Source organism: Arvicola amphibius, chromosome 4 (genome assembly GCF_903992535.2).
Source record: "Arvicola amphibius chromosome 4, mArvAmp1.2, whole genome shotgun sequence".
Classification (NCBI taxonomy): Eukaryota; Metazoa; Chordata; class Mammalia; order Rodentia; family Cricetidae; genus Arvicola; species Arvicola amphibius.
Window position 1 is genome coordinate 84,009,103 of NC_052050.1, and position 23,388 is coordinate 84,032,490.

The window sequence follows — 23,388 nt, forward strand, 5'->3', positions numbered from 1 at the left end:
GGTAAAAATTCCCTCACATATGTGCCCAGCTATTTGGGTTTTAGTTCATTCCAGATGTGGTCAAGTTGACAAGAAAGAGCAGCCATCACAGCCATGAAATCACATGTGACCACTTCCCTTGTCCCAAGTCAAGAAGGACCTTACTAGAGTGTTCAGAGGTATAATAGAGTTCACTGGAACCATTAGGAGAGCGGGTCACAATTGTGTGGTTTCTGAACTTGACCTTCTTTCCTCTTCCACTTCTTTCATACAGCTGCAGGTGTGTCCCCAGGGTGTGGCCTGAAAGTGGCCTGTGTATCCGCTGCAGTGTCTGATGAGTCAGTGGCTGGGGACAGTGGTGTGTACGAGCCTTCTGCACAGAGGTGAGTCCCTGGCTGTTGTTCTGTTCCTGAGGAGTCTGTGAGCTCTGGATGTTCAAGCCCATGCTCCAAAGGATGTGGTGGAGCTGCAGAAGGGCATTTTCGGTGCCCTAGCCTTTCCCCAGGCAGCCCTCTTTGGAGCCACGCCCAACATGCAGGCAGCAGAGATGCAGATGGTATCCAAGGCTCCCAGGGCAAATGTGGGTTCAGGGGGAGCCAACTGTAAAGTGTGTGCCAGGGAAATAGATGCTAGAGAAAGGGAGTATATTCTAGAGAAGGTCCTAAGCACCTGGGTAAATGAGGGTCCAGGGACACACTGAGCACACAGCAGGGACCCTGAGTCCAGTAAAGGCTTTTGTTCATGGGCAGCTATGGGGACACTAACCCCTTCCCCTGATGTCTTATAGACTGGGCACTTCTGAAGCTGCTACATTCGACAGTGAAGAATCGGAAGCCATGGGAGCCACTCGGGTTCAAATTGCCCTGAAGTAAGTGATGGGGGGGGGGGGCGCGACAGGACAGAGGAAGAGTTTATATAGGGCCTCTTCCTCATTGACAGTATTGTACCTTCATGGCTATCCACAGAAGAAGCAGGACCCACTAGCCTTGGTGGGCTTCTGAGTACTGGCCTCTTCACCTTAGATGAGAACTGCCAAGCTTCTTATGACTGGTACAGATGTGAACAGTGGCTGCGCACACAGACTTTCTGCTTGCTGAGTATCCGCTCTTATGGTGGTTGCCTTTGCATCCCCATCCAGGTTCCAACCATCCTAACTCAGGATTGTTGACCCTGGAGAGCACAGCCCAGCTCTGATGTGTGCACTGCTGTTGCTGCTGCCTTCTCTTCCTGGGGGATGACTTCCACGTCTTCTTATGCAAAAATGTGAATAGCAGAAAATTTCATACCCCAGTTTACATTGGGTATAAAAGCCATGGAAAAATAAAAGTGGGTGATTTCAGGATCTGAGTAATCCATGAAACTCCCTCCTGATACTGTCTTGTGGTTTCTGTCTTCAGTTCCCACACCCCTACACTGGTAAGAGGTGATTTTGTTGAGGCCGGTCCTCAATACTTCTGGTAACTCTTTAAAATTGAAATGAATGGGCCAGTTGGATGGCTTACCCAGTAAAGGCACTTACCGTGAAAGCTTGAGTTCAATCCCCAGAACCAGGCACGGTGGTGCACATCTTTCATTCCAGCACTCAGGAGGCAGAGGCAGGTGGATGTCTCTGAGTTGGAGACCAGCCTGGTCTACATAGCAAGTTCCAGGCTATATAGTAAGACTTTGTTTCAATAATAAACAAACAAATGAAAATTCAGATGGCCGCCAGTTCTGAACCTGTATCTGGTTGTGGCAGCAAAGCTGAGGGTGAGTGCTGTTCAGCTTACCACACTGGACAGAGCAGCCAGCAGCACTGACTTATGACTCTTGAGAAAGGAAATGTTGGGCATGGTGGCACACACCCTTAATCCTGACAGTGGGGAAGCAGAAGCGGAAGGATTTCCATGAGTTCAAGGCCAGTCTGGTCTACTACATAGGCTACCCATGGCTATGTAGTGAGACCCTGTTTGAAAGATGGGAGGGGGAAGTAGAAAGGACGGGGGGAGGAAATAAATGATTTGTTGATTGGTGCTCTATCCACCCCTTCATTTCAGGTATGATGAGAAGAACAGGCAATTTGCAATATTAGTAATCCAGCTGAGTAACCTCTCCGCTCTGTTACTGCAACAAGAGCAGAAAGTGTGAGTACGGAGCCCTGTATTTGTGCGTCTCTCTCACCTGCGCTCTCCCTGCGAAAGCTCTAACTGCAGATACCACTGCTGGCATTTAATGCAAGCGAGCAGGCTAGTGCTGCCTGTGTCCAAACACACACAGTGGCACACTTATCAGCTTTGGAGACTGCCTCTGTAGACAGCTTCCCCACTTCCTGGTACAGAATGGATGCCCACCACCCACCGCTCAAGGAATGCTGGTCAAGCTGGTCCTTCCTGCATGGAAATCTGGTCTGTGACCTCATGAGAACAGTCAGGTCCCTGTTATCTTCTCTGTGCAGAAGCAACTCTCTAGTTCTAGACGTAACTGGTGTGTTACCTTAGAGGTTGCAAGGACAGCAGGCACCTGCACTGTCTACATGTCTTGCTGTAGCCTGGGTTTATGTTACATTGTATTCATCTACCTAGACGTTTTCTCCTATAACTAGACCACAAGGCCTGGAGACAGTCCTTGCTGTATTAAGACAGTGTCCTAGGATAGGATGTCGGGGGAGAAGAGAAGTCTAGCAAAACCCAAAGAAGGCCAGACCAGACCTCTAGATTGTCTCGTTTCTGCCCCTTAGACAGTGCCAGGACCAGAAATGGGGAGGCATAGATAGGCAAATCCCTGGGCTTGGTAGCCAGCCAGCCTAACCTATTTGGCAAGCTCCAAGGCAACGAGAGACTCTGTTTTAAAAGACAAACTAAAAGGCATGTGAGGATTGACACACAAGGTTGACCTCTGGCCTCGACTCATGTGCACACACAAAACAGAATGGTCAAATTCTGCTTGCAGAGATTCGAGCATCCATTCAGTACATGAGCGCCCCTGTTCCCACCGTTGCTCAGTTCTAGTGAATTGCTGCCTATCAAGTGTTTGCACCCAGTTTGCTTCAGCCTCCACAGCCTTTGGGACCCTTAAGAATTTGGAGACCCATGGCAGGAAGAACAGCTGGTACCCCAGAACCCTTCCTGAATCCCTCGCATAAGACATTCTGCACTCTCTCCTCGACAGCTGTCTCCCTGGGGATTTCTGCAGTACATCACCCCACACAACTGACCCAGCACTCTGACGGTTCTGTCTCCCCCAGAAACATCCGTGTAGCCATCCTGCCTTGCTCTGAAAGCAGTACCTGCCTGTTCCGAACCCGGCCTCTGGACTCTGCAGATACCCTCGTGTTCAATGAGGCATTCTGGGTGTCCATGTCCTACCCAGCCCTTCACCAGAAGACCTTACGTGTAGATATCTGTACCACAGACAAGAGCCATGCGGAGGAGTGCCTGGTGAGAGCTCAGTCTGTCTCTGTCTGTCTCTCCACCTGACCTTCAGTCCTTAGGGCATGAAGGTCTTAACAGGTTGGGTATGTGTCATATTCAACCGGGATTTCAGGCAGAGATGCCTCCCCAGAGAAGAGTGGTCTCAGTCTTGTGGTATGTGAGAGCCCCTTGGTGTGAGAGGAGCAGCAAGCCTGAAAGGACCTGGAAGTGCATGCCATCGGCCTTAGCTTCACCGTGCAGCATAGAGATCAGACAAGAAGCACAGAGTCACAAAAACAGCCTGACATTCAAATCCCACCTTTACCCCCTGAGCTGAGGGATCATGGGCAAGTTCCTAAACACCTCCGCTTTTTACTTTCTTTGTCTACAAAATGCCCCCTGATTGCCCACTGGGGAGTGTCTCGAGGTTTGCGAGCGTGCATACAAAGCACCTACCAATGAGTCTGACATGGGTTCTCAGTTAACAGACCCTTTCCTGCTCCTCCAGCTTCCTCCCCCTCTCTGCATTGATGGGAGCCGGGGCTGGAGATGCTACGGCCCTATGAAAGCCATGCACTTAAATACAGGCAGAGTAAGGTTGTTCAACCTTGAATAACCCCTCCCCAGGGGCTTCTGGGATAAAATGAACTGAACCAAATGAAAGGCTTTCTTAACTCTGGTGCCATTTCTGAGTGTTTAAATGACAGCTCCAGTGTCTTTAAATCAGTGTGGGCTTTCGAGTTAAAAGAGAGCTCTGCTTACCCTGGTCTCTGCTGGGAGCCTATTAGGTGCTTGTGCCTGTGTTGGGCACTGGAGATCTGGTGAGAGAGCCCCCTACACAAGGCAGCTAACATACAGACGAACTGTGGTGTGGGCTGTTTTGGAAGTAGATGAAGTGTCAGAAGAAAATGTAGAACTTGTGTAGAGGATAAGCCAGGGATTTGTCCACGGCACTGAGCCTTCTCCCTGCATCCACGTCTGAAAGCTGAGAAAGTAACCGTGGCAGTTGCTGCCTCCCCTGCAGGCTGCTCTTTCTCCTGGTGGCAGCCATGGGTCTTTGCCCAGAGTGGGAGACTCCTAGCTATCCAGCTTCACTTGGATCTGCTTGTGGTGGAGAATCCTTTGTGCTGGGGAATTTGCAGACTGTACCCTCAGGATATAAGGACAAGTCACCCGGCTAGCCCTTCCCAGCCCCACCACCAGAGAGTCTCCAATGTCCAGGCTCAGTTCCCAAATCTGTAATGCAGCCCTTACTGCCAACCATCCCATCTGGTCTCGTGTCCGATGAAGCATCCCTGCAGTGCTGCCCCCACTCAGTGCCTGTGGCAAGTGTTGCGTCACCTGGTGCTTTGGTCCAAATGCAGATGGAGATTCAGCAAATTTGGGAACCTGCTAAATACTCAGTGGGCATGAGCGGCAGCCATTTTCCTTCTCAGCCCACGACAGAAACCACACCTCTTATAATGATGTTACCATGGACACAAGTACAGCAGTGAATGTCAGCTGGGTGACATTTTCTGACAGACAACAAATTAGGTCCCTGACAAGCATTCTCCCCATTGATTTCATTTGTCTTATAAAATAGGTAATTTGCACCAGTGAGAAACTGAGGCACAGAGATGAAGATCTTGCTTTGGGTCACACAGCTGCACAGTAACAGAGCTGTATTTGGACCCCTTGTGTGCAGGGCATACGTTTGAGCCCTTCAGTGCCCTTTCTTAGCTAACGCAGGGCTCCCTGGAGACCACAAATGGTGGCAAAAATGGTTTCAGGAACATGGTGGATACTGAGAAGCATTTCCAGACCCAGGCTCCTCTAGCGAGTCTTTCCCTCAGCCCTGGGAAGAGACTAAATCCTGTTTTCTTCTCCTAAGTGGGTGCCTTTTATTCTACCTTCCTAATTGAAGTCTGGCCATGACTGGTTGCCATGGCAACAGCTAAAAAAAAAAAAAGGCCGCTGATCTTACAGTGGCTTGTTGCTGCCCATGACCAATGGGAAGCCTCCTTGCCTGGCTACTTTGGGAACATGAAGTGTTGGTTTGGGTGGCTGAGGAGGACAAGCCATGAGACAGGAGTGGGAAAGAGCTTCTCTGCTCTACTCGGTGTTTCTCTGTCTTGCTGGGGCTGTGGAATCGCCAGCCTGTGTTAAGCCCTTCAGTCAGTCTTACAAGCAGCATCTGTGAGTTCACCATTGGGCCAAGAACCCCTTGTTTAACCTTCAGCACAGCCCCAGGAAGAGGTATCCGGGTGATCTTCATTTTAGGGAATAAACAAGGCCCCAAAAAACTAAGTTACCTTCATCCGGTGAAATGACCGAGGACTGGCATGAATTTGAACACGCTCACCTTCTTTATGTGTTCCTGTCACACACCGTGTTACATTGCAGGGTGACTAAAGACTCTCACCTCCACAGACCCCAGGTTTAGGGGAACACATAGCCTCCTTCCCTAAGACTGTCATCAGTAATGCCACCACCTGTGCTAGTGTGGCATCACCCTGCCTCCACCTAGCTACTAAGACCAGTGTCCCTCAGCTCGGGTCCTGCCAGGGCAGACGCCAGTGTGTGGCCATTACCATAGAGTCCTTGTTCCTTTTTCACTTGGTGTCTGTCACTGACCGGGCAAAGCCTACCCCTGCCGATGTGAACCCCATCCCCAACCTGTGCAACTGGACAGAAAATACACCTAAGCAGTGCCGTGTGGCATCCTTTGAAGTTACCGCTCATCACCGGTTTCCCTCAAACCGCCAGTGCCCCTCACCCCCACAGTCTGGCTGCTTGGAGGGTTTGCAAACACCAGTGCTTCCTTCCAGGCTATTCAGTAAATCGTGTCTATTGAGTCCGTGAGTGCGTAAATGCGCTCCAAATGCTTCCAGCTTAGGAAGGCGAGGGATATTCATGCCTGTGAGCCTATGCCAGCAGGCAGCTCATCCTGTTGTCATTAAGAATAACCTGATGAAGGTGTCACGCTTCCAAGCCGTTCTCATGATCCCTCCCAGGCTTGTCCCTCAGACACAGCCTGTCATGTTCCAAACTGCAATATCCAGCATGCTTGTATGTCTCCCCAGGAAACTGTCATTCTTTGGGGGAGGAATCGTGTTCTAGATGTTTCTCTGGCTGCAGGGAATACTTGTTGAATGAATAAAGGAGTAATATACATATTCTTGTATATACTTACATTTATTCTGGTGCCTGGAGCGTGCCAGGCACTTAATTCCTGAAATGACAGTAACCCACCGCCCCCAGCCCTGCATAGAGCAGCGATTCTCCTCGTGAGGAAACTGATGTCAAAATAGCAAAGTGTCAGTGCATGCTGACTTCCTCTCCCTATGCAACACTCTTCCCCCAGAAACTGCTGTTAGTCACCCAGACTTAGCAATCAGTGCCATTACCTGGTTCCTCCTCTTTTAGGTTGAATATCCCTGTCAGAAACACATGACCAGAACTGTTTCAGATTTCGGGGGGGGCGGTGGTTTGTTTGTTTGTTTTTGGGTTTTTTGTTTTAGAATATTTGCATATATAATGAGATATGCTGGAGCTGGAATTCAAGTCTAAATAGGAAATTTGTTTGTTTCAGATACACCTTGTATTCCTAGCCTGAAGGTATTATAGAATATTTTAAGTAACTTTGTGCATGAGAAAAAGGTGCAGCATGGCATTTTTTACCGGTGGCATCCCGTTGGTGCTCAAACAGTCTTTGTGCTCAGGTTGGCATTGGAGCTACCATCCTGTAGAGGGAGAAATGGGCTCTCAGGTGGGTTGAAGAGCCCTTAGGTCAGTGAGCCCACCCCAACTAGAGGCCTGCTTTACAAACTGGCTTCTGATACACCTGCCATCCGTTGACCCAGCCACTGTTATGTGAAGACAAAGGGGAAAGTGGGCAAGCTGAACCCCAAACCTGTCCTGAGCTCTTCTGAAGAGGGCTGGGTGGAACTCTTCAATGCCAAAGGAAGAGTAAGGTTAGCCTGCAAGGCTTCCGGATGGGGCTGGATCGGAGGGTGCTGTACACATCCCTTCTTGGTGAGGTAGGTCAGTGTACTGCTTTTCATTTTTAACTTAAGGAGTGCATTTGTATGTTTCAAAGATGGGTGCAGGAAAAGCTTCTACTCTGTCACTGATCCCATCTTACCATGTACCTTCTTATCAGTAGCCATTTAGATTTGTTATTCCTTAGCTGCTTGTTATTTCTTATTAAACACATGATCATCTGACCTTTTGTACCACAGACATAGTGCAAATCTCTCTCTCTCTCTCTCTCTCTCTCTCTCTCTCTCTCTCTCTCTCTCTCTCTTTGTGTGTGTGTAGGGGTTGATTGGTTTTGCATCTGTATGTGCACCTAATATCCCAGAAAGTTGGGGTCAGGAGGATTAGTAATTCAAGGCCAGTCTCAACTACATAGCAACTTCTTGTACTCTTACAAAGAAAGCCAAAATGAAGGTTCCTGTTCATGGGTCGTTTAGTACATGATAGATGCCTACACGTGTAATTCCCAAGCCACGGGGTAAAATGTATCCATATTTTGCAAGATGCTGGCAAATTTCTCCCATAAGGAATGTAAAACAACCTCTTTTGTAATTGCCTGTTCAGTGTTTTGCTCCTTGGGACTCTTAATTGCTAGGAAGTGGGGCTGTGTAGGGACCCTCGTCGTCCTTAGTATTCAACCCAGAACCTAACCTAGCTCAGCGCAGGAGAAGTATCAACAATCAAAATTCAAATAACCAGTTTTTAAAAATGGGCCATGTGTGAGTCTGGTAGCACATACCCATAGTCCCAACTCTAGGGAGGTGGAGACAGAAGGATCAGAAGTTCAAAGTCATTTTGAGCTGTACAGCAAGTTTGAGGCCAGCCTCGGCCATGTGAAGAGAGTGTCAGAAGACATTAGATATATACATTCATAGAAGCTGAAGGTGGTGGCGTAATGGCTGTAAAATTAGCACTCAGGAGGCTGAGTTCAGGACTAAGGTAGGTGACGAAGTGAATTCAAGGTCTCTTAAAAAAGCAGGGGATGGGTATAAATAGGTATGGTTACATACCCCTAGTCCCAGCTACGTGAGGGGTTTAAGTTCACCCGAGACCTGCCATAGCAGCATAGTGAAACCCTGTTAGGAGGCTCTGCCGCTATCTCACTGGGACTCCTGTTTTCCGTGTTGTCTCCATTAGCTGGCATATCCATACGTTTCTCATTGTTTCTCCCTAACAGGGAGGCGCCCAGATCAGCCTGGCTGAGGTCTGCCGGTCCGGGGAGAGGTCAACACGCTGGTACAACCTCCTGAGCTACAAATACTTGAAGAAACAGTGCAGGGAACCCCAACCAGCGGGAGCTACGGGGCCCGGCCACATGGTGAGTGGGCTAAGTGGGTACCCGATGAACCAGATCCCAGCTTGCAGTGGTGAAGGAGAGGAGCCTGGGGTAGGAGGAAACAGAAACAGGGGGAAGAGAGAGCCATCCAGGAATGGTCTTCCCTGAGTGGTCACGATCCAGCTCCTTGAGGGTTTTTATTTTCTTCTTCTATATTCTGCTGTGCCTTATATTGCTTCTCTGATTTAAAAAAACAAACAAAACTTAAAGTTTTTCCAAAGTGATGTAGAGGGCTATATGAGTGGGTTCATGGTTCAGTGATGAGGCCAGGCTAACACAAGTGAGATCCTGGATAAAAGAAGTACAGAAGGAAGGAGAAAGCTGGGAGGTTGAGACCCTAGTTCTTTCTTGAGAACCCTAGTTCTTTCTTGAGAACCCTAGTTCTTTCTTGAGAACCCTAGTTCTTTCTTGAGAACCGAGACCGAAGGCTGTTCAGAATTGGCTCTTTCCAGCTGGGCAATAGTACGTCACCTCTCTGAGCCTCCTTTGTGTTTGTCTGTTTTGTTTTTTCCGTGTCTGGTAAGAGTTTGAGATAAGGTTGTTGAGAAACTTTGAAGAAATGGATCTAGCGAGTGCTTCTTGCAAGGGCTGGGTAAGTGGTAGCTGGCCTGTTTTGAGTTACTTGAAAATGTTTTCCTTGCTTTGGTTTGAAAATATGTTTTAGCGCTAATCATTGAAAACATCCCTACACCATCTCTGGCATGCCTATAATCCAGCATGAGGAGGCAGAAACAGGAAGATCGTTGAAAGTTTGAGACCAGCCTGCTCTACAAAGCAGGTTCTAGGCCAACCAGGGTTATGCAAAGAGACCCTGTCTCTAAACCCAAACCAAAAAGGCATGCATCCAAAAAGCCTCCCCCAGCTCCTGGCTTCTCTCTGCAGAGCGTGATGGCTGTGTGGTTCAGTGGGCTTCTATATGTGAGCAAACCATCTGCCACAGCCCTTAACTTTAGCTCTTTCTTTCCTTCCGCAAAGAACTCATCAGGAGTTTCCTAGCCTTGTGACCTCCACCCCGACCCCTGGCTGAGGATGGTGGTAAATTAACCATGTGATCAGAAAGCCACAACTTGTCTTTGCTCAGATGTCAGGGGCTGTCTACTGAATACTGTTTGCTAGGTCACTCTTCTGAGCCTAGATCATCAGAAATAATCTCCATAAAGACTTTCCTGGTGCTCGTTGGGAAAAAATGAGGGTCGGAGAGATTCAATAATTCTCTCAGGTCACACCCTCCTCCTCAGTAATGGCACCATTCAGTTCCTTCTCCTGGAAGCCCTCCACATCTTCAGTCTCCCACTTGCCACTGGGTCCTTGTCCCAGACACACAGCACACAGTGCTTACCTCTCTCTAGACCCTTACTGCACTGCTGTGTCATTGATGGTTCATGGGACACAAAGACTCGGGAAGACAGCTCTCTGATCTCCTCCAATCGGAGCCCTGATGTTTTCCCTTCACTGCTAAGCTAATTCTGCTAAGTAGATCCACACAGAGAGAGAGAGACGCAGACTGGCCAGTGAAAGCAAAACAATAGTTCCCATGTGTGGGTGACCATGGGCCAGATGCTTGGCTGTTCCAACCTTCGGGCTTTACCCTGTATTCCCTAGGAGGGGTACATGTCTGAGATGCTGGTAGGTAAGGAGGCACCCGGAGCCCCTGCTGACCTGGCGGCCTCTGTCTCTCAGGATACTGTGTCTGCCTTGCTGGAACAGACAGCTGTGGAGCTGGAGAAGAGGCAGGAGGAGAGAAGTGGCTCCCAGACACTGGAAGGCAGCTGGTAAGTGGATGTACCCTTGGGCTTAGTACAGAGATCCTTGACCTCAGGGCAGCCGAGCGAAGGTCCTGCTGGGAACATCAAGGACCTATGCTTATAGTCTCTACAGGCAACAAGGCTCGTTTGGCACAGTGGTACCTAAAACCCTTTCACAGTTTATGTTGCATAAAATCTCCCATGCGTTGTTCCTGCCTGATGTTATTGTTTGTTTTAGTCTGCTGACATGTATTTGCACTAAAAAAAAAAATTAAAACTAGGCACGATGGCTCACATCTGTGATCCCAGCACTTGGGATGCTAATTAGGACTACTGTGAGTTCGAGGAAAGTCTAGGTTACAGAGAAAAAAATTTAAGCCCTACTGTAGATTTTAAATTTGAATCATTTGCTATAAATTGTGTATTGTACAGTAAGAATTGCACTTAGTTACTAGGAAGAGATGGAAGAAATGATAGGAATGAGAAAGTCCTGGTCTGGGAATGTGGCTCACTGGTAAAATGTTTGTCAAGCGCACACAAGGCCCTAAGTTCAATTCCCAGCATGACGAGAAGGAGGAAGAGGAAATTGTTGAAGTTGTCCCTTTGTTGATTAAGAACAGGAGGAAACAATCCAATCTCCAAGCTCCATGGTGTTACTGGAAACTCAGGCTCCTTCTCTCTCTCTGGTTTGCTGTCTTACTGAGGCCTCACCATTGAGGCAATCGTCCATCCGGAAGGATTAGAGATGAGTATGCTCGTGTATCTCACAGCCCAGAATTCTTCTTCAAGTCACATCCAGCAGCTTCCTCTTGCTTCTCCTTGCCTATCCCACTGTGAAGAAGATTGAGAAGTGAGGACTGTTGCTTAGCTGGGAAAATCAAGTTTCTGCCTCTGAAGCCAAGAGGCCGGAATGGATCTGTGGCAGGTGAACACTCTGCCTTCGAGGGTAGCAAGCATCAAAACTGCTCAGCCTGCCGTCTCCCCATATTTGAAAGGAAAGACAGAGCTGTCCAGCAATGCTGAAGACTTAACTCCGGACAGGAAGGCTTTCTTGCTGAGCCAATCAGAATGTCTAGACAAGAGGTTGGGACACAGCGTTCCACTGTGTGGTTTGATGCAGTTGGATTCTTTCCCATGAACAACAAGATAGCAGTATACACTTCAGCAGCCGTGACCTCTGCTAGGGTGTCAATCCTGTCTCTGTACATCCCTCAGCAAGGTAGTTCTGCCTGTTCATTTGTTTGTTTGTTGTTGTTTGAGACAGGGTCTCGCTTGCTCTCCTGGATCTCATTCTGTAGACAAGGCTGGCCTTGAACTCCCAGAGATCCACCTGCCTCTGCCTTCCTGCTGGGATTAAAGGTGTGCCACTATGCACTTTTACTTTTGAAAAAAATTGATGCATAGTCAATTGTACTTATACAGGTGACAGTATCATATGTAGGTAACTGCAGTGTGTTGTGGTCACAGATGCTAATGGCTGACATATCTACTTCATAGTCCATATCTTGAATGTGTGGGTTGTGACTCCTTTGGAGATCAAATGTCCATTTCATAGGAGCCACTAAGACCCTCAGAAAGCATATACATTTATATTGCAATTCATAACAGTAGCAACATTCCAGTTATAAAGTAGCAATGCAAACAACCGTGTGGTTGGGGGTCACCCCAAGATGAGGAACTGTACCAAAGGGTCACAGTGCTGGGAAGGCCAACGAGCCACTGTCGAAGAGCACCATGCAGACTCTGCTCTTCTAAACCATTCTGTTGGCTAGTTCTGTTGTTTTGTTTCAGATGGGGTCTGGCCATGGAGCCCTGGCTAGCCTGACAGTCACCATGCAGACCAGGCTAGCCTCAAATTCGTGCATAATCCTCTAGCCCCAGCCTGCACGAGGTCCAGTTTCTTTTAGCCATTCTTTCACACAACCAGCTCTGAATTGTAGCCAAAGTGAGTGGTAGCAAAACAAGAACGTAGTCTCTGCTCTGAGTCACGTGACCTTTCTTCCCCTGACTCCAGCCTCTTGGGACTACCATTCTCCACCCATCTCCGTGAGGTCAACGGTTTTATTCCATACCTAAGGGAGAATGGGCAGTGTGTGTCTTTCTGCGCCTGTCTCCTTTTCCTTAGCCTAATGTCCTTCAGGTTCTTCTGTGTTGTCACAGGTGACAGCTACTATGGCTGACTCGCATTCCGTATACAGGACCGCGATTGCTGGTGGACACTTGGCTCCCCCCGTACCTTGGCTGCTGGGAACAGAACTGCAGTGCACAGAGAGAGACCAGCCTTTCTATTGCAGTCACCAACCTAGAGGACACGCTCAATAACTCTTTTGTGTTACCATTGTTGTAGTCCCAAATTCTGTAATTGCTCTTGGAGGGAGCCTTCCGTTACAGTCTTTGACTCCAGGGGTCACCATATGTTTCCTGGTCAGGAACAGATGGCAGATACCATCTGCTGTGGCCACAAAGCTTCCGCTATGTCTCCTCAAGTTGCCTCTACAGTGTGAAAGCAGCGTGGGCCATGAGTAACCAGTGGCTACGTCTGTGTTCCATTGACACGCCATGTGTGGACACTGGGATTGACATTTCTTAGCATTTGTACCTGCAACAATGATCACCGCCTTATTTATTTATTTATTTACTTACTTACTTATTTTCAGCCATTTAAAAATGGGCTGAGGGTGTAGTTCAATTGGTACTTACTTGCCTAGCATGCACAAAGTCCTGGGTTCAATTCCCCAGCACTCCCTAAACCAGCTGTGATGTCACATTACCTGTGATTCCAGTCATTGTACTCTGGAGGTGGAGGCAGGGGAATCAGATTTCCAGCTGGCCACATAGTGAGTGCAAGGCTAGCCTGGGATACCTTGAGACCCTGTCTCCACATAAAAATAAATATAAATGTAAAAGCATTTCTCAGCTTAAAATCCCCAGGGGAAGAAAAAGAAACAAAAACAAAACAGACAACAACAACCAAAAAGAAACAAGGCAGCAGGCTGGATGGGGCCCGCTGGCGATAGCTGCTGACATACACGCTCTTCTTTAACCATCTTTCCATGTGATGAAGAGCGTACCAGGCCTCAGGAATTCTGTATTCCTTTGTTTCTCAGTTGGTCACAGTGTCTATCTCCCTCTCCCTGTCCCTGGCAACCCTGATGCTGACAGTCACCCAGGCTCAGGTCTGATGCCAGAATCAGCCCAGGTCCCCTCTCCCCACAGCCTGGCATGAGATCAGTGGTTGCTACTGAATTCCAAGCTAGTGCTGAAACTTTTCAAGCCGTCTCCTAGCAACCACCTCTGTTCTTGCTCCCCTTGTGGCCCCCTCTCTCCCCACCCCCTGCCATTCACACTTCCCAGATGCCAGCTTACAAAAAGGGCCAGGCCTCTCAGAGCTGCTTTGGTAGGGTGGCTCCATCTGCAGCCCCCTCCCCCAGGCCTGAAGGTGGCTTTTGATCCTCGGGCAGTCACTAGCTTCTCTGCACCTGCTCAGCTTCAGAGCCCAGTGGAGGTCTCCCAGAGACCAGCCCCCAGAACTCAGGCACTGACCTGCAGTATTAAGGCCCAATAGATCTCAGCTACCCACCCCTTTAAAAAAAACTATTTTGATGCCTTTACTGCAAGTATCAGAGGAACATTTCTCTCTCTTGGTCTGTTCTGTAGCAACACTGGCCTCAAATTCTCAGTGTCCTCTGCCTCCCAAGTGCAGAGGACCTCTCCGCACCTCAGGAGAAACTGCATTCATTCCGCTGAAGAGTCACGAGCAAAACAAGACCCTGGTTATTAGGAAAACATAGAGGAGCCAGTGAACTATCTCAGTATGCGAAGACACTTGCCACCAAGCCTGAAGACTTGAGTTCAATCCCCAGGGCTCACACAGTAGAGGGAGAGAACCAACTCAGGAAAGTTGTCCTCTGACCTCTGACCCCCATGTGCATACCATGACCTGCTCACACCCTCACTCACCTGCATTCATCATACACACGCAAGGGAGAGGCCCTGATGTATGTCTGTCTGGGGTGATAACCATAGGCGGCACTGCTGTGTCCCTGAGCCTGAGCATGTCACCTGAACACACAAGGCAAAGTGTTTCTTGGGTAGGATTGTTAGCCCGGAAACACTGCCACTAACGGTGACTAAAATACCCTAAAACTAAACTTACTCCCCAACACTTCACTGAACCTAGAATATGTACATTTAGGGCTAGGGATATAGTTTGCCTAGCATGAAAGAGGTCCAGAGTTCAGTCTCCAGCACGGCTAAAATAGAAACTAGATGAAGTCCCTGTTTATGATCTGACAGATACTGCTACTAACGGACTTGCATGCGAAGCGAGCATTGCTTGCTAACATCCTTGCATCAGCTGGCATTTTGGGTTGGTTGCTTTGTTTGCCGCTGCATTGGGTGAAGGATGCCATGTGTGTTTTGTTTCTCTGTTGAGATCGAGTGGGGTCTTTATTCCTGTCCTGGGACATTTCAATCAGACTTACAGTGAAATATCAGAGACTGGCCCAGCGGTCAAGGGCTCTGTTAGGCTAAGCCACCTAGCTCCCCTGTGACAACGGATGAGGCTGTCAGCCTGTGCGCCTCACACTGAACCTGTGGGGTGAGCACGCCCTCCCTCAGTACTGCTGACTTTCTGAAGCAGCCCAGAAGGGCTGGTGAGTGAATCCTACAGATTGTTCTGTGTCCACGCCAACTGTGGGTCTTTGTGTCTGGAGCTACAGAGGAGAACAAGACTCCCCTTATCGCAAGCTCCCTCGCAGTGGAGAGGAGTCTCCATTGCAGGGCTGTGAAGAGAGATGGGGGTTGGCTCTCCCCATTGGGTAACCCTCAGGGAGATGCTGCGTTTCCCCCACAGTAAGCCTCACAGAAGACTCTGTGTCACATACTCCGCTTTGGCTGGGATTCTGGTGGCTCAGCATGGTGACAGTATTTCACACGGGCCATGGCCTGGCAGCAGTGCACATCTTCGAGAAGTTAAGATGTAAATTACACCCAACATGTGTAGTCTATTAGCCTGGCGAATCCTTCCAGCCCTGGAGCCCAGGGGACAGAGAGCAACATGGCAGAGGCTGTTCAGGAAACGGTGCTGGGACAGTTAGCTATAGCGTATGGAAAAATTAATTTTTATTCTTATTTTCCCCTCAATCAGAAATGAATCCTGCTTTGGATCATAGAGCTAAAAACATCAAAACTGAAAAGATAAAGCTTTAGCAGAGAGTATAGGAAATTCCGTTATCTGTGATGCAGCTCGGTTGGAGAGAGGTTGCCTAAGTGTGTCTAAGGTCCTGAATTCAATCCCCAGTATAGCCATGAACAAATAAATAATAAATAACTGTAGCAGGAAATGTTTTACAAAGGCTTCCTGGAACACAAAAAGCCCAACTAGAGATGGAATAAGGCAGGCGTCAACCAGGAGTTCAGAGCAGCCTCAGCTACATGAAGCCCTGTCTCAAAAATAATATTTTAAAAAAATCCACAATAAGATACAAGGCTGTTCCCAATGGAATGGCTGCCAGTCACGAGTGTCGCCAGGAAGCTGGAACGTGCTCACTTGCTGTGTTGCTGCTGGAACTGTGAGGGAATGACTCCGGAGACTCACTCTGCCGGTTCTGTTAAAAGGCAAATGTATAGTCATTAATTCAGTAAATCCCTGAATTCTATGAGCTGAATTGTACACCCCTCCAAATTCTTTTAAAAAAAAGATTTATTTATTTATTATGTATACGGTGTGTATGTATATATATATATATATATATATATATGTGTGTGTGTTTGTGTGTGTGTGTGTGTGTGTGTGTGTGTGCATGCACGCCAGAAGAGGGCGCCAGATCTCACTACAGATGGTTGTGAGCCACCATGTGGTTACTGAGAATAGAACTCAGGACCTCTGTAAGAGCAACCAGTGCTCTTTCTTACCGTACTGAGTGCCTGTACCTCAGAATGTGACTGCATCTGGAGATGGGGCCTTGCAGAGGCAATTAAAGTAGGGCGGACCTGATCCAGCCTGATAGGTATCTTTATAAAAAGAGAGAATTGTGACACACACAGAGACACCAAGCACTTGTGAGTATGGGAAAGATGAAGCACAAACAGCAGCAAGGAGCCACCTGCAAGTCAAGGACAGGGGCCTCAGGAGAAAGCTGTGTACTGGAACCTCCGTCTCGGACGCCAGTCTCCAGAACTGTGGGAAATATAGTTCTGTGGTGTTTCACTTTGGCGGCCTCAACCAATAACACAATATCTAACAGAAGTGACCCCCTGGCTCCATATCAAGGACTTGCTCCTGGGTTCATAGAAACTTCAGTCACGGTGACTGAGAGATGGTTGCAGTTCGGTGCTCACGGACGGATGAAGTGTTAAACACACTACATCCTGGGGAATGCTACTCAGTAATAAAAAGGAAGTGAGCTCCTGATGATTATAGGACCTGGATGAGCTTCAAAGGCATACTAATAGAAGCCAAGGATGCAGGAGCACGTATTGTTTGACTGCTTATATGAAACTCGAGAGAAATCAAATTTGATCTGTAACACCGGAAAGCTCACTGGTAGCCACCAGGGAACAGCGGGGAGACTGAGTGGAAAGGGTAGCTAGACGGGCCCCTTTCTGATGTAGAATATTCTGGATCTTGATGCCCCCTTCTGGCTTCCATGGGACTTCCATCCTTATGATGCACATTCAGACACACATACAGAAAGAAAGAAGGGAAGGAGGGAGGGAGGGAGGGAGGGAGGGAGGGAGGGAGGGAGGGAGGTGAGGGTAGGGAAGAAGATTGTGTTTGTTGGGGGTTCTAGAGGTGGAATCTGGGGCAATCAAACACTCCAGGAACATACTGTGCTTCTGAGCCTCAGCCCAGCCCTATACTGAGGTCCTTTTGATAAATACCCTTACCATCATAAGTCTCAGAAACCCTGCCTGCCTGGATGCACTCAGGAGCAGGCAAGTGGAGGTGGAACGGTGTTGTGGGACTCACCACAGCATTATGTCACCACAGGACGTATGAGGAAGAGACCAGCGAGAATGAAGCAGTAGCTGAGGAGGAGGAAGAGAGAGAGGAAGAGGAGGGAGAGGAAGATGTCTTCGCTGAAAAGGTCTCCCTAGAGGCAGAGGAGTACCCAGCACTAAAGGTAAACAGAACTGATCTGGGAAGATAATATTTCATCACAATGTCTGCGCCATCAGAAAAGGCTGTCAGCATCAGGGGTAGCTCTCCAAGTGGACAGTGTTCCCAGAAGTGGCTGACCCTGCACTTTGAGTTGTATTTAGAGACACAGTGCACCTGAAGGGGCCCTATCTTTCCTTCTGCCCTCTATGGCTTCCCTATTTCTCTAGCCAGATCTCAAGCCTTGCAGTCACATGGGTCTTAGTTCAGAGCCCGGCTCTGCCCCTCCCTGTGTAGTCTTGGTTGGATGACTTCATTCCCACCCAGCCTCCATTTCTTCATCTTTAAATTCACATGGGACCACCAGCCTTGCTCATAGGCCTGGAATGGATCTCTTTTCTCAGAGTTCACAGGATGCTGCGGCTAAGACACGTGGTGTTCTTGAACAGAGCCCTGGGGCAGTCTCCAGAGCCTGGCCAGGGAGGGAGTCCTAGAGCAAAACCCAAGCACTTTTTTTTCTGCCTTGTATACACCAAGGAGTGTCGTCTGCAGTTTCTCCCATGAGGGGGCACTCCTGTCACACTCGAGCAGGGTACTGAGAAAGTTCCTGCTAAGATAGTTTCTGGGCTAAGTGTCTATGTCCATCTTTTGCTGGTGACTGTAACCTAGGCTGGCCTTGAACTCAGTTTTTCTTAGTGCAGGGATTATAAGCATGTGCTACCATGCTTGGCTCTATCATAGTCTTATAACCAAAAGGAGGTTTGCTAGTTGCCTTCATGATTTCAGAAGAAAACATTCGAGTTATGGCTAGGAGCTTGAAGGTCTTGTTTGTAGCTTCAGTACGTGGGGTGGATGGTCAGCACGCCTGGTCAGCACGCCCGAACCTGAGTGCCACCGTGGCTTTCAGGAGCTGGTGCCTCCTCAAGCTCCCAGCAGTACATGCGGTAGAAGAGTGGGAACGGGAACTCTGGCCTGGGTCGCCATTCTGGTAGATTCAGCTGACTAAATCAGCTTTGGTGATAGCCCAAAAAGTTCGTCTATGCCTGTGGCCAAAAGTGAGGCACCAGAAGTAGGAGCTGCCAAGTAGACCAAGAGAGGGCCCAGAGACTCGGTGGACACTCGTGTCAAGACTGACTTCTTCCTCAGGTGGACAGAGAGACCAATACCGAGAGCGTGGCCCCATCCCCCACAGTGGTGCGGCCCAAGGACCGGCGGGTGGGTGCCCCTTCCACAGGGCCATTTCTTCGAGGGAACACCATCATCCGCTCCAAGACCTTCTCACCCGGACCCCAGAGCCAGTACGTGTGTCGGGTAAGCAAGCGATGGTGCCTTCCCCTTCCCTGGGAGCAGCAGGGCTCTGATCCAGCTCTGGATACAAATAGGTGTCCCTCTCATAGCCTGCCTGACTCTCACAGTGTGCCATGGGCATCTCTGGTAGGTTTAACGTGGACCTCACTTTCTCTCATGTGGAGCATACGGACCCCACTTCATAGGATACTTTTGCTCTTGATTGATTGATTGGTTGATTGATTGATATAAGAAACTAAGCTGGCACGTGGGGCTTAGTGGTATGAAACCCTTGCTGGACAGGCATGTGAACTTGAGTTAGAATCCCGTAGCACCCAGTTGAAGAGCCAGACATGGACACATGGGCCTACCGCCTCAGCTTTAGGACCCAGAAACACGTGGATTCCGGGACCTTGATACCAGTCAACCTAGCCAAAGCTTTGAGTTCAATGAAAAGACCTTGTCTCAAGGGAATAAAACACAGGGTGGGAAAGGAGACACCATGTATAATCCCTCTAGCCTTCCCTGTGCACATACTCAATACTACACACACAGAAAGTAAGCTTCTTAAAGAAGAAAGACTATGCCATGGGACATGTAGTTGCAGCCTAAAGGAAGAGGATTATGATTTAAAAATCACAACCCAGCACAGCTGTGATCGCATCATCTGGGTGGCTAGGGCAGGAGGACTCAGAGTTTGAGAGTTCAAGGTCAGACTGGGCTTACCTAGAGAAACTGTGTAAAAAGAAAATATAGGAACAACTTTACCAAGATATGTGCAGGATTTCCTTCACTTTTGGTTGTCCAATATTCTTCCCTTTTCTTTAGTACAGATTTTTTAATGCGATTTAAACAAACAAACCAAAGGTCCTAGAAGGATGTTTTTCATTTTCTGATAGTTTCATTTTGTTTTGCTTTTAATCTATACATCACATGCATGTCTGGGGCCTAGAGAGGCCAGAAGAGGGTGTCAGGTTGCCTGGGACTGGAGTCAGACAGGTGTAAGCTCTCAGAAGGATGCTGGGTGTCACCTGGGTCCTCTGTAAGAACAGCTAATGTCTTAACCGCTGGACCATTTCTGCAGCCCATAGAAGGAGTTGAAATGCCAGCACTTTAGAATCTAAGGAACCGAGACAAGAGAGGCCAGAGACTAAAACCTTGAAGAGGTTCACTCGGGGTGGTGGATCCAGCCATGTCTAGAAGTGAAAAGCTGTTCTTGTCTGTCCCAGAATGTTCTTTAGCCAGCTGCTTCCTCTTCCTCTTCTTGTGGAGAGATGTAAAAGGCCCTGTGTGGTGTGCGTATGCCGCAGCAAGGTGCTACTGGCAGCTTTGATTTTGAATTGCATTGCGACGGAACTGTTTTGTGACTCTGTATCCCCACAGAACACGACAGAAACTGAGTGTCTGACTGCGTGTGATGGCCCACACCTGTAAGAGTTGTTGGCCGTTCCAGATGTGGTACCATGAGCCTACAATCCCAGCTCCTGGGAGGGACAGGCAGAAGGATCAGGAATTTTAAGTCATCTTTGGCTCCGTTGCTTGGGCTCTACCTAGCAATTTTAAGGCCAGCCTAGGGCACATAAGACCCCACCTCAAAAGGAATTCAAGTGTTCCTATGAAGGAAAAATTGCTTTAGATAGAGAATGAGAAAGTCAGCTAGATGTGGTGGCACAAACCATGATACCAGGAGTCAGAAAGGCTGAGGCAAGACACTCCTGAGTTTAAGGCCAAGCTGGCATATATAGCAAACCCTGTCTCAGAAACCAGGGACTGGCTTGGTGATATTACACACCTACCTATAACCTAAGGATTAGGATTGCTGATGGGGCAGGAATATCAGTAATTCAAGACCAGACTGGGCTGCAAAGCCCCACCACCACCCCTCCTCGCATCCCTATACTTATCCCCATATGCACCCCTCAAAAAAGATAAGCAAGGCCTGGAGATTTCACCTATGGCAGACTGCTCACCTAGCAGACTAGCGTGGGCAAGGCCTTGGGTTTGGTGCTCTGTCCTGGTGGTAAAAACAGGAAAGACTTGGTAAACAGTCCTGTAATCAACCGTACTGTACTTCCTGTGTGCTCCCTTCCTCGTTGTTCACACCCGGCCCTTCCTTCAGAATGGCCACTTGCTGAGCTCAGAAAGAGTCTTCTCTGTGGAATGGCCAGTAAGCATCTCCCCTACCTTCAAACATTCTAATAGACCCCCACAGACCTAGCCAGGTGCTAGGCCACTGGCTGTTGTGGCGGGTGGTGGCTTGTAGCTTTTGAGTTACTGATTGTGAACGTAGGCCACTCCCATGCTAGGCAGCCGCTCTACTTCAGTCCAGTTTCAGGCTTCTCTTGAGCCTCTTATTAACATTTTAGTTTAAGAAATTAAAAAGCGATAAAGTTTGACATTAAATTCCAGTTCTTTGGTGGAGGTGGAAAAAGTGGAACAAGGGACTCTGTGGGACCCCCAGGCCACACGTTCTCTCATGGCAACAGTTGGCCTAGGGCTGGGCTCTGTAGGTCACTTCCCCCAGCTCTCTCTCTCTTCTGGTTGCCCCCCTGTGACGGGTTCTCACCTCTTTCTGGTTATCCAACTCTTGAACCTTGCCTGGAGGAGGCCTACTTTCTTTCATGCTGCTGTGTGGAGGGTGTGAGCACCTACCAAGTCCCAGGGGTCATTCTAGTTGCCTGGGCTCTGGAACCAGCGGCTGCTCCCCTCTAGCCATGAGGGTAGCGTGTCTAAGACAAGTGCATGCCTTCCCTGAGTTCTGTAATGCTTGCAGTACCTTCCCCTGTCTGGAACCTTGCAGACCCACTGAGTCATGAGGATCAGTAAGTACAGCCTTCCTGCCTATTCTTCTAATTGAAAAGCCACCACACTCTTATTTTTCCACTTACCCTAGCTGTTGTTGTGGAGGGAGAAAGGGAATTTCTCGGGGTCCCAGGAGCCCATCTCCAAGGCCTAAACGTATGAGACCAAATGAGAAAAGTTCATCTTTTCATTAGCTCAAACTATACAAATTCAACTCACTGGATGCCTCTCAGTTTTTTTCCCCCAGAAAACCTTCCCAAAGCCCTTCCTAGTGGAAATGGAGTTCCTTCTCTTCTGGGTTAATGTCTCAAGCTAATCACTCAAGCGGATCAACATCTGTGGGAGTAATGCAGGCCAAGCTCATAGGGGTCGCAAAGCTTGTAGGAGGTGTGGGATTTCCTGACGTCACAGGATACTGATGTGGGAGACCCCTCCTTCCACTGAAGGGTGCTACAGTTAAGTCAGCTCACGACTGTAGAGAGGCAAAACCACCACCGAAGCTTCAAACAGGAGGGCTCTGAACGATTTAGAGAAGGCTTTAGGGTAACGGCTAAGACCGCAGTTCCTGCAGACTGATATGAATGTGCGGTGAAAATCAAATACAAATAAATGGATGCCACTCATCAGAAGGGAAATCAGTGACTGGCTACGGCAGGGGAAATGACTGATTGACTCATTTTCCATCAGGATTAGAATACAGTTGTGATTTTGTTAAGATGGAACGCATCAGCACGTCAGAGAAGTGTTATTCATTCATGCAGCCACCAGCAGTCATTTTGTAGCCAGCGCTCCTTTAGTGGACGTGTACGTATCTGTGTATGTGCCACCTGAGTGCAGGTGTCTGCGGAAGCCAGACGGGCTATTGGATCTCCTGGAGCTGGAGTTACAGGGGTGAGCTGTGGCTGTGAGCTCCCTGCTGTGGGTGCTGGGAACCGAACTTGGGTCCTCTGCAAGAACAGCAATTGCTCTTAACCACTGACCCATCCGTCCAGGTACATCAGCCGTCTGTTATCAGACTGACTTTCATGCTATGAAAATGCTTATGTTCAGTAATCTTTTTTTCACTTAATAGTGACTCAAAGGACAAGAGTAGGGAAGCCTTCCTTTGAGATGCACCCCAGAAGCTGTGAGTCTTTCCTCGGTGAAAAGGCAAATGTTCTGACTTGAGGAAAGAAAACCTATCATATGTGAAATTGCTAAGATCTATAGGAAGTTATTGTCAGTCTCTAATTGTGTTTGTTTTATGAATCAAAACATTATTTTATATGCATGCATAGGGGAAACTCATAAACTCGGATAGGTGCCATCTGTGGCTTCAGGCATCTGATTGGTAGCTTCTCTCTGAGATATTGGCAAATGTGGTACATCCGTGCAGCACAGCGACTAGCAGGCCTGAATGTGAAGACATAGCAGTAGAAAGCTGAGTTATATTGGGATTCAAAGCCTAGGACAATCGCATGCAATTGACAGCCTAGTCCTGACCTGATGACCTGACTCAGGCTGTAAGGGAAGCCAGGAAAGTGAGACACAAGGCCCATCAGCTTCCATACCAGGAGATGGGCATTGTTTCTGACCAAGGATCACAAAGTGGGATTTTTCTGTCCTGTGGTGGGCTTGCATCTTCAACTACAACAAAACGAAATGGTTTTTTGGTTTTTGGGTTTTTTTTTGGGGGGGAGGTAATAATTTTCTTTATTTTTATTTTTCGGTGTGTGAGTGAGTGGATGT

General features: G+C 48.5%; 1 protein-coding gene across 2 annotated transcripts in view; it reads left to right on the top strand.

The window, feature by feature from the left end:
- Wwc1 (WW and C2 domain containing 1) overlaps nt 1–23,388 on the top strand; it is a 152,588-nt gene that overhangs the window by 122,436 nt on the left and 6,764 nt on the right. For both annotated transcript variants that reach the window (XM_038327022.2, XM_038327024.2), the window contains 8 exons: nt 254–362; nt 767–847; nt 2,016–2,102; nt 3,203–3,395; nt 8,566–8,706; nt 10,405–10,496; nt 17,464–17,596; nt 18,718–18,882. In XM_038327022.2, the coding sequence (XP_038182950.1) occupies nt 254–362; nt 767–847; nt 2,016–2,102; nt 3,203–3,395; nt 8,566–8,706; nt 10,405–10,496; nt 17,464–17,596; nt 18,718–18,882 (1,001 nt within the window). The remainder of the gene's footprint in view (nt 1–253; nt 363–766; nt 848–2,015; nt 2,103–3,202; nt 3,396–8,565; nt 8,707–10,404; nt 10,497–17,463; nt 17,597–18,717; nt 18,883–23,388) is intronic.